Below are 11,621 nucleotides of genomic sequence, written 5' to 3'. Positions count from 1 at the left end.
ACTCTTGCTCAGACTGATTCAGTTTCTCTGCACCTGAAGGTATACACTCTTGCTCAGACTGATTCAGTTTCTCTGCACCTGAAGGTATACACTCTTGCTCAGACTGATTCAGTGTCTCTGCACCTGAAGGTATATACTCGGGATCGGATTGATTCATTTTCTCTCTGTCTGAGGGTATGTGTTCTTGCTCACATATATCCAGTTTCTCTCCGCCTGAAATTATGTACTCTGGCTCGAATTGATTCAGTTTCTGTCCACCTAAAGGTATATTCTCTTGTTCAGATTGATTCAGTTTCTCTCTGTCTGAGGGTATGTGTTCTTGCACATATAGATTCAGTTTCTCTCCGCCTGAAGTTATATCCTCTTGTTCAGATTGATTCAGTTTCTGTCCTGTCTAAAGGTATGTGTTCTTGTTCATATAGATTCAGTTTCTCTCCGCCTGAAATTATATACTCTGGCTCGAATTGATTCAGTTTCTGTCCACCTAAAGGTATATTTTCTTGCTCGAATTGATTCAGTTTTTCTCCACCTAAAGGTATATTTTCTTGCTCGGATTGATTCATTTTCTCTCTGTCTGAGGGTATGTGTTCTTGCACATATAGATTCAGTTTCTCTCCGCCTGAAGTTATGTACTCTGGCTCGGATTGATTCAGTTTCTCTCCACCTGAAGGTATATACTCTGACTCGGATTGATTCATTTTCTCTCCGTCTGTTGGTATGTGTTCTTGTGCATTTACGTTCTGTTTCTCTCCGCCTGAAGTTATGTACTCTGACTCAGATTGATTCAGTTTCTCTCCGCCTGAAATTATATACTCTGGCTCAGATTGATTCAGTTTCTCTCCTCCTGAAATTATATACTCTGGCTCGAGATTCAGTTTCTGTCCACCTAAAGGTATATTTTCTTGCTCGAATTGATTCAGTTTTTCTCCACCTAAAGGTATATTTTCTTGCTCGGATTGATTCATTTTCTCTCTGTCTGAGGGTATATGTTCTTGCTCACATATATCCAGTGTCTCGCCGCCTGAAGTTATATCCTTTTTGTTCAGATTGATTCAGTTTCTCTCCGCCTGAAATTATATACTCTGGCTCAGATTGATTCAGTTTCTCTCCTCCTGAAGGTATCTTCTCTTGTTCAGATTGATTCCGTTTCTCTCCACCTAAAGGTATATTCTCTTGCTCGGATTGATTCCGTTTCTCTCCGCCTGAAGTTATGTACTCTGGCTCGGATTGATTCCGTTTCTCTCCGCCTGAAGTTATATCCTCTTGTTCAGATTGATTCAGTTCCTCTCTGTCTGAGGGTATGTGTTCTTGCACATATAGATTCAGTTTCTCTCCGCCTGAAGTTATGTACTCTGGCTCGGATTGATTCAGTTTCTCTCCACCTGAAGGTATATACTCTGACTCGGATTGATTCATTTTCTCTCCGTCTGTTGGTATGTGTTCTTGTGCATTTACGTTCTGTTTCTCTCCGCCTGAAGTTATGTACTCTGGCTCGGATTGATTCAGTTTTTCTCCACCTAAAGGTATATGTTCTTGTTCAGATTGATTCATTTTCTCTCCGCCTGAAATTATATACTCTGGCTCGAATTGATTCAGTTTCTGTCCACCTAAAGGTATATTTTCTTGCTCGGATTGATTCAGTTTCTCTCCGCCTGAAGTTATGTACTCTGGCTCGAATTGATTCAGTTTCTGTCCACCTAAAGGTATATTTTCTTGCTCGATTGATTCAGTTTTTCTCCACCTAAAGGTATATTTTCTTGCTCGGATTGATTCATTTTCTCTCTGTCTGAGGGTATATGTTCTTGCTCACATATATCCAGTGTCTCTCCGCCTGAAGTTATATCCTCTTGTTCAGATTGATTCAGTTTCTCTCCGCCTGAAATTATATACTCTGGCTCAGATTGATTCAGTTTCTCTCCGCCTGAAGTTATGTACTCTGGCTCGAATTGATTCAGTTTCTGTCCACCTAAAGGTATATTCTCTTGTTCAGACTGATTCAGTTTCTGTCCACCTAAAGGTATATTCTCTTGTTCAGACTGATTCAGTTTCTGTCCACCTAAAGGTATATTCTCTTGTTCAGATTGATTCAGTTCCTCTCTGTCTGAGGGTATGTGTTCTTGCACATATAGATTCAGTTTCTCTCCGCCTGAAGTTATGTACTCTGGCTCGAATTGATTCAGTTTCTGTCCACCTAAAGGTATATTCTCTTGTTCAGATTGATTCAGTTTCTCTCCGCCTGAAATTATATACTCTGGCTCGAATTGATTCAGTTTCTGTCCACCTAAAGGTATATTTTCTTGCTCGAATTGATTCAGTTTTTCTCCACCTAAAGGTATATTTTCTTGCTCGGATTGATTCATTTTCTCTCTGTCTGAGGGTATATGTTCTTGCTCACATATATCCAGTGTCTCGCCGCCTGAAGTTATATCCTCTTGTTCAGATTGATTCAGTTTCTCTCCGCCTGAAATTATATACTCTGGCTCAGATTGATTCAGTTTCTCTCCTCCTGAAGGTATCTTCTCTTGTTCAGATTGATTCCGTTTCTCTCCACCTAAAGGTATATTCTCTTGCTCGGATTGATTCCGTTTCTCTCCGCCTGAAGTTATGTACTCTGGCTCGGATTGATTCAGTTTCTCTCCGTCTGTTGGTATGTTTTCTTGTGCATTTACGTTCTGTTTCTCTCCGCCTGAAGGTATATGCTCTTGCTCATATTGATTCAGTTTCTCTCCGCCTGAAGGTATCTTCTCTTGTTCAGATTGATTCATTTTCTCTCCATCTGAGGGTATGTTTTCTTGCACATATAGATTCAGTTTCTCTCTGCCTGAGGGTATATACTCTTGTTCAGATTGATTCAGATTCTCTCCATCTGTGGGTATGTGTTCTTGTGCATTTAGATTCAGTTTCTCTCCTCCTGAAGGTATATACTCTTGTTCAGATTGATTCAGTCTCTCTGAGTGTATATACTCTTGCTCAGGTTGATTCAGTCTCTCTGAGTGTATATACTTTTGCTCAGTTTGATTCAGTCTCTCTGAGTGTATCTGCTCTACCTCCTCACTGTATAATATGTCTTGTGTCTGGGAAAGTTCAGTGTGAGACTCAATTTGAAGACTCAGTACTGACTCGCTCTCAATCATCTGCCCAGTAAAGTGTTCACTGTAACTGGATATAGATAAATTCTCTAGCTCTTGCTCCACCAATCTATCAATTCTTTCTTCATTATAGTCCTCATCAGAGCACACCATGGAGTACTCTCCAGGTTCTGTAAGTTCCTCATAGGATTGCTCCTCTTCTGCCTCCTGAATCAACTGATCTACAGCATTCTCCTCATCGTTCTCCTGTGTAGCATGCTCCTTTGTTTGGCTAGCATCCACGTCGCCTTGGTGAGTGGAGCCCATGTGACGTTCCTGATCTATGACATCTCCTTCTGACTCTTCATACAGATCCTCCATGGTGTCAAACTGTTTGGACTTGCCTTCGCCCCAGGTGTCTGTTCCTGTCTGGCAAACCTCCCTGTCCTCTTCACCATCACTGGAGTCGCTCTCGCCCATGTGTGAAGCCAGAGTGTTGACATCCGTCTCGTCACTCTTGTAACGGATCAAGGGGTGTGTGTCGGCTAGTGTGTTGTCCTGAGCATAGCTGTCGCCTTCTAGCTCAGCCCTCCATGAAACAGAATTATTTTGACAGTAGTTTGCCTCATCATGATCCTCTTTGTCATTGTCGGATATATTCAGTTTATCTCCGCCTGAAGTTATGTACTCTGGCTCGGATTGATTCAGTTTCTCTCCACCTGAAGGTATATACTCTGACTCGGATTGATTCATTTTCTCTCCGTCTGTTGTTATGTGTTCTTGTGCATTTACGTTCTGTTTCTCTCCGCCTGAAGTTATGTACTCTGGCTCGGATTGATTCAGTTTCTCTCCGCCTGAAGGTATATGTTCTTGCTCAGATTGATTCAGTTTCTCTCCGTTTGAATTGATATACCTTTGCTCAGACTGATTCAGTTTCTCTCTGCCTGAAGGTATTTGCTCTTGCTCGAATAGATTTTGTTTCTCTTCATTTGAAGGTATATACTCTTGATCAGACCGATTGGGTTGGGCTTCTCTGTTATTCCACATCTCTTCCTCTTTCACATGATACTTTGCTTCTTTCCAATCATCCATTCTTTCTCCAATTCCATTCTCTTCATTGTACCCTGCCACTCGATCCCATTCATCCTTTACATCCCCATTGGGGTTCAGTGCATGTTGTTCCTCACGTTTGTTAGACATATCATTTTCATCATCCACTTTTGTGAAATTTATGTCACCTTCCTCCACTCTTTCAACATGGTGAAATACCTCTTCTGACCAGTGAGAAGCTTGAGCAGATTCATATGAGATAATCTCCTCTTGGTTGAACTTATCGATTCTTTCTGTCATGTCATTTTCCTTAATGAATCCTCCCAATCTTTCACAATCATCGTTACCATACCCATAGGGGTGCAATTCATCTTCCAATTGCTCCTCATGTTTGTTAGACATATCATTTTCATCCTCTTTTGGGAGATGAATAACATCTTCCTCCAGTCTTTTAACATGGCGAAATGCCTCTTCTGAACCGTGGGAGGCTTGAGTGGATTCATATGACATATTGTCCTCTTGGTTGAACTCTATTGGCTTGTTGTAACTTTTCCCCGCCCCATACTCAAAAGCTTGACTGCTTGTGAAGGTTTCAAATGCTTGCTCTAGCACTGATGCAGTTTCAGATTCCAAGCCTTCGTTTCTCGCCCATTCAGCATCTTTCTTTGCTGTTTCAAGCTCTCTTTCCTCCGATGCATTCATGGGACCGTAAGGCATATCTAGTAGAGGTTCCTCTTTTTCAAAATACATTTCAAAAGGTACATCATTATCATCATTCGCTGAGAAAGCAGAATGTGCCCCTGTCACCGAACCTGCTCTCTCATAGCTCACTGAAGGGCTGTAGAGCTCTTGAGCATCAGTGCTGAACACAGTTGGCATACTGAAGCTGGTCTCGACCCGGTGACTCATGGCAGATTCCAGAACGGGTTTCTCTTCAGCAAACCAGGTTCTGACTATGTTCTGATCCTCTTCCTCCTTTTCCATATCCCACATGGATTGTTCCTTGTGGTCAGATCCAAGCAAAGATACAACATCAGCTCCTGCCTCTTCAGTGGGAGGTGAGAGAGGCTCAGCATAGTTGACTTCTATATGGACATCTTGGGGTCTGAAGTGGTGGACTGAAATTCCGTCCTGTGGTACTTTGAGGTAAGGCGTTGAACAACTTACCTGGTGGTTGGACCCTACGCCAAAGTCGATATGCTCTTCTGTCTTTCGACAACTCTCAGGTGTTTCATTCAGGGTTACCCGATTTTGAGTCCAGATTGGTGATGCGGACATCATTGTCACATTGGATCGTGGACTTGCTCTATGGATGGTAGAGATGGGCCTGATCATGTGACTGGTAGCCAGCTGTGTCTGGAAGCTTTGCTTAACCCCTCGGGAGCTGGGCACTCCAACTGTGAATGACATAGGAAGATTATTGAATAGGTACACCATACATAATGGTACTGGGTAGGCCACAGGCCAGGGACTATTGTAGATAGACATCAATAAGGTTGAAATGACACTGACAATAATCTTAACAATACCAGGAAACATTCACCAATGCTTTGATTGTAAGACAAAAAGCAATCTCTGTCTATTCCAAAATGTCTTCAGTTGTATCTTAGGTTGACAGAGATCTCGAAACCCCATCCCAAAGGCAATATTAGGAGACATGTTCTCCTGAACAGAGGTTAGACAGTAATGGAGAGATATTGATCATGACTTCCTTCCCCTCCAGTCTGAATTACCGGAAAGCAAAGCCATATGGCTCAATGACCTTTGGGGACCCTCTTAGGTAGCTTGTGTTACAGAGCACAAAGCGTCTAGCTCAGCCCCCTAACCAACCCACACCATCCCCCACTCGTTTTGGTCTAATGTGAATATATACACTGTACAGTACAGAGTCAGGACTCGCCCACCTTAAGTATGAGGAAGATTCCTTTTGGTTTACAGTACAATTATACAGTAACAGGAGTACATGTCATGGAGGTGTTGGCTTTGACACCTATCAATATCATGTTGTACTACAACACAGTCACTGATCTAACTGGCAGATTCCTGTATGAAGTGATCATTTACCAGAGATGTAGGTACTCCTTAGCTGATTTGTTGAAGAGAAATCCCCCTTCAGACTTTCATTGTCCAGTAAAGCGCTGAAGGAAAAGAGCAGACACAGACAAACGAGAGAAGGATTCATAAAGGGAAAGTGATGTAACATTTTTTTGCAACACTATCCAGAAAATCTTATATCCTGGTTAGAAGCAGCTTGAATACTAATGTGACGAATAACCAAAATAATTTGTACTTTGGCCACACTAGGGGGTATTCTGAAATGATGTGTCATAGGGTGGGGTGAGAGGAGTGAAATGGGAGGGCTTTTGTTGCCAACATGAGATCTGTTGTTATGGAAATGTGGGGACGACATTGTCATTTGACGAGCCATCTGCTGTGCATACCACTGCCATCAATTCCCCCTCTCACATACTCACAGCCTAAAATACAGGCATGCACGCCCTGACATTCTGATTAGCCCAAGCAGAACTAATACCATTTGTATTCACAGATGTGGACCATGCCCATTCCAACACACATTCAAACCAGCATCTCTAATGAAACAATACTTAGAAATACTTATAAACTGGTGCATATGTATATCCCAATATGATCCCAGAATCACATTCCAAGTGTTGCTCAATGTGTTCTATTGCGCGTTGGGATGTACTGTATAGGTTCCGATAATATGAATTTGATGCATTTACGAAATCTCTTTTGAGACTTGCTGTCTGCTTCTCCCCCTGCCTCTTATTCCTGTTCCTCTAGACTCCCATAGCTCATACGTTGGTCATTCCCTGCTGATACCTTGGGGTCACTATGGAGGGGGAAGAGACCAAGGGAAAGAGAAAGGCGCCACTATAGAGGCCCATATAAAGTTACCCTGCTCAAGACAGCTGAGACTGGCCTTTTCAAGGGGATGACCTTTTGGGCCAGACGGCTGAGCCCTATTGGACAACAGGCCTTGGGCATCTACATATTGTTCCACATTCTCACAGGGGGAGGGGTGATGGGGCTCAGTCTGAACTTCCAGTTGAAAAGCCATCTTTGAATGTGATAAACTAGACGTCTAAATCAGCATGGACATGGGGGCTAATAATGACGGCTTTCTCACAAATCGGTAGAAAAGTAAAAAGAAAAAGAACATGTTTGGAAAATAACTATTGGAAAAGAAGAGGAAGATCGTAGTGAAGATGGGATGATTGCGACATTTGCCTCAATTTTCATATTCTGATGGACAGGCTTTTTTGCAGACATCAAACATGCTTGGGCTTAGTGTCGCTTTTTCAGCCGTTGCCGCCTTCATCAGAGTTCAAACCAACTTGAGGTGACACTTTTATTTGAACATTCCCACGTCTCTCTTACATAAAAAAATGACACTACCTCTTATCACCTTTGGCTGTGTGCCAATAGTCTTTCATGGCTTCCTCCCCGTGTCTCCTTTCCCTCTACAGTTGATAAGTAAAATAGCTGGATGGATGGCCATCAACATACTTTCATCTGTCATGGTCTATCCGATCAGTGGTTGTGAAGATAAACAAGTTAGTTAAGACTGAAGTCCAACTTGAGATCGTTGTCTACAAGTAATGTTTTCAAGCAAAGCTCCAATTGACATCAATGCATGATTTACTAGTTATCCTTTAGCATTTGGCCCAAAATGTCTATAGTTTCGTGCTAAAGATATGATGAGAGCGGTACTGTAGCTTCTGATATATGTACTGTGACATGTACCGTACCTGTATGTGGCCACCTCCATGCCCAGAGACATCTTCAGCTGCAGCAGACCCCTACTTTCTGTCAGGAGAGTGTCAATCTGATTTCCCAGCGCCCCCTTCTCCATCTCCAACACATCCAGATGGGCCTGTGGAACAGGAAAAGGGAAGAGAATTGATTGGAAATGGCATTGATGTCATCCAACCATAGCACATGAACAGGTATTGAAGGCACCGAATTATGGTTCCTGGTCCCATGGCAAGAGCCTATGACCAGCATAGAACATAGATGCAGGGAACACAACATTGAACATTCTAATGGTTGGGCCCCAGTGTGGATTTTTGACCTTTCTGGACAAATAATGACCTGGAACTAATTCCCAGAGCCCCAGCCTAGGCCGAGTCCAACATGCTGTTTCTGTCCAAACATTTCATTAGCATTTCAAATGAAAGGGAGCACAATATAAGCCTTCTCAGAAATACTGTGTTGCTATGTTTCTACGTCATAGATATCATCAGACACCTAGTTTTCATAAAATTACCATATTGTTCCTGTTTTTATTTTGGGCCATGTCCATTTGAAAAACGTTCTGTTATGACTGACATTTGAAACACTTTGTTTTGCCCTGGTTTGCTCAACGGGACGCAGCTTTAGCCGTCTCGATTAACTGGCAAGATACACAATGAAGCACATTGTCATTTGTCTTTGGACTGAAATCATTTGAAGGTCCTAAATCCCAGACAGCAGTCACATTCAGACAACACACTCAAGATGTTTTAAACAATGCATGATTATTATAGCATAACTCGAAATGGAATTTAATAGTATGGTTAGGAATCTCACTTATATGGCTCAGTTCAGGTTCAGGAGAACAGGAGTTCTAAATAATCTAATTGACACTGTTTTATGATTGAATTGGCAAATGACACTGTTAACAAAGTTATGAGATATTGACATGAATAAACCCACACCCATAAATATGCCCACACCAAAGACCAGGGTCGGCTACTTTAACTGTTCTTACCTGCAGGTTTTGTATCTCTTGCCTCTGCATGTCTCTCTGTTTGGCCACACTCCTCTCCAGACACTGCCTTCTATCCTGGGCTGATTGCAGCTCATTCTCCAGGGCCTGAAGTTTCAGCTGGCTCTCATTCTTCTCCTGGCCCACCTGGGCCAACCGGGTTCTGGCCTGGTTTAGAGACTCGTCCAGGCTGTCCACCTGGCCCTGAAACACCATGGCCGCCTCATGCCACGCCCTGACTGCCATCTGGGAGTACTCCTCACCCAGCTCCTGGAGGCTGGGCAGCTGGGTGCCCGTTTGGGGTGGAGGGGGTGGCAGTGCAGGTCTGACATGGATTAGTGTAGCCTGGAAGCCGGCAACATCTTCCTGGTGGGTTTTTATCTGGAACTGGATTTGTTTCTCTAGCTGGCTCACCTTCTCTCCTAACCAGATCTGAGCCCTCCTCTCCTCCTCCATCTGCTTCCTGCTGTCTGCCAGCTTCTTCTTCACTTCCCCATGGGCGTCCGCCTCCCACTGTCTCTGCAGCCCCAGGACGTGGAGTTCTTCACCCAGGCTCCCTAGCTCCAGCTCCACCCGATCCTTCTCCCTCCAGACTTCCTCTACCTCTTGCCTGGCCAGGCTCAGCTTGTCATCCAGGCCCATCCGCCCCCCCTGGCCGCTGCCCCTCAGGGCCTGGATCTCCTGGCATAGTAGCTTGTTCTCCTCCTCCAGCAGCCTCACTCGGCCCAGGTAGGTCTCCAGGCGCTGGTTGAGGTTCAGCATCTGGAGCTTGTCGTCAGTCCGGTGGCTGTGGTGGTGTCGGAGGCTGTGGAGCTCCATGTCAGAGAGAGAGGACAGATAGTAATGCAGGTTGAGTAATTCAAAAAAATGTAAGTAAAGAATTCCTCACCCTGGAGTGAGCAGGTTCTGGCAATGTGTGTGAGGTGCTGATTCGGTCTCTCTCTCTCTCTCCCTCTCTCTCCAAGCCTGTGTGTGATGGTCAGAATGTGCTGTGAGGCTGCTTGCCTCCTGGAGTGTGACCGCTGGTGAGACACTCTCCTTTCATACTGGAATTAATGCAGGGGGAGGGCAGAGGGGAAGAAAGGGGAGGAGGGATGGAGAGGAGGGAAGAGAGGGAGGTGGGAGTGAGCGGTGATGTCATTTGGGGGTTAACTCTAGCTCTGCTGGGAATGTCTTTTTCTTATTCACTGGGAGAAATTCACATTTTGATTGAATGATTTCTGTTATCTCTCTACAAGTACATATTCAGTTGTAATTTATGAAATTATGTATTTCTTTAGACCATTTCTTTTTCTGATAAAAAAACATTGTGTAATTGTTAGACTACTGCATTTCGCTACACTCGCATTAACATCTGCTAACCATGTGTATGTGTCAAATAAAATTTGATTTGATTTGACTGAATGTAATATGTAAGGCTAAATGTCATAGCACGAATACCATACTCTAATACGGCACTGTAAATGAAGAGACTTGCCAGGAAGCCTAGAGGAAACATTTGTAGTTGGATTAAGACAACTCTGATTGTCACACGTGTTTAGAAACTATAGGCTAAATCAATCTAATTGGATAGTTTTTTGATAAAAAAAATTGTGATGTATCGACTTCTCAGATCCATTTTGACCTCACTACTACCCTCTGGTGACAGTATTTCAACATTGCAGCAGCCCCACGTCCATACAGTATCAAGTCCACTTCCATTCAAACTTGATCTTATGGTTGGGAAAGGGGGGTACTTAATCAATTGTGCATCTGAATGCCAACAACTGAAATGTGTCTTCTGCATTTAACCCAACCCCTCTGGCTTAATAGTGTCCTGAAGATCTATTGCAGACATATGGGAAATGAATTACAGACAAATGAGAAACACATTACGACATGTTCTGAAGTCTTAGCAAGCCAGGGTATTCCCTTTAACTTGTAAGCCAGTCAACCACAATGTGAATTGGCCAACTTCTCAAACTTCTCAAGCAACCACTGACAGGAGGGTATGGCATGTCTTCAGAGGTGTCCTCATGCTAAAACAAGTGAGCATAGAATGAGATACACTATGTACAAAACTACTTCTGTTTTCCATGCACAGTTGTCTGCCTATTGTTTCCATACAGTTTTTCATATTGAGTACAGGTGAATTGACAATGGTACGTCAACATGACTTCCTCTTCTCAGTCAGGTGAAATTGTTGTCTGACATGAGTAATGCATACCAGAGTCTAAGCAGAAGTACTAATACAGGTCCTAATTGGAGCCATCACCACTCGTATAGATCAATACTGGGTAAGGTTTCTCTGTACTTGTATCTCTAAGAAACACACTGTTGACAACTAAAGGATGTCAGAAGAGCTGCTTTATTCTACAGTGGTTTTCAAGAATCCCATATTTTTTTTGCTGGAAGGTGAGTCTTGGCCTTTCTTTCTCATCTCTTCATCAATGTCACTCACTTTTATTTAATTTCTTTCAGTTTCAAAAAATGTCAATTCCAGACTGAAGACTATAACAATCACAGTTGTTTGTGAATATTCCAAGTAAAGGGTCCATAAATCAAGTGAGCCAGATATGGCTGCTACAGTATGCTGAATCACGTTCATGTTTTTCTACTCTGACATTATGTTTTAATCAAGTACAAATTAAATTCTTAACCCAGGTAATCTCATGGGTCACAATAGCAAGAATATATTTTTTGTACTTTACAGGCTCTGGAGAAGTTAAAGTTGTATTTCTAATCAATGTTTC

At 43.0% G+C, this 11,621-nt stretch overlaps 1 protein-coding gene across 1 annotated transcript; it reads right to left on the bottom strand.

Annotated features, from left to right (window-relative positions):
* Positions 1-996: 996 nt before the first annotated feature.
* On the bottom strand, positions 997-9,900 carry nes (nestin). The gene is made up of 6 exons (XM_042304392.1): positions 8,893-9,900; positions 7,892-8,016; positions 6,183-6,256; positions 3,743-5,515; positions 1,922-2,146; positions 997-1,472 (listed from the first exon to the last, which is right to left on the bottom strand). Exons 1-6 carry the CDS (start codon positions 9,706-9,708, stop codon positions 997-999), a joined length of 3,489 nt encoding a protein of 1,162 aa, XP_042160326.1. The 5' UTR covers positions 9,709-9,900.
* Between the last annotated feature and the right edge of the window lie 1,721 nt (positions 9,901-11,621).

Source organism: Oncorhynchus tshawytscha, linkage group LG23, assembly GCF_018296145.1.
Source record: "Oncorhynchus tshawytscha isolate Ot180627B linkage group LG23, Otsh_v2.0, whole genome shotgun sequence".
NCBI lineage: Eukaryota > Metazoa > Chordata > Actinopteri > Salmoniformes > Salmonidae > Oncorhynchus > Oncorhynchus tshawytscha.
Note: the sequence above shows the minus strand (reverse complement) of the source record. Positions and strands in the feature narration are given on the sequence as shown.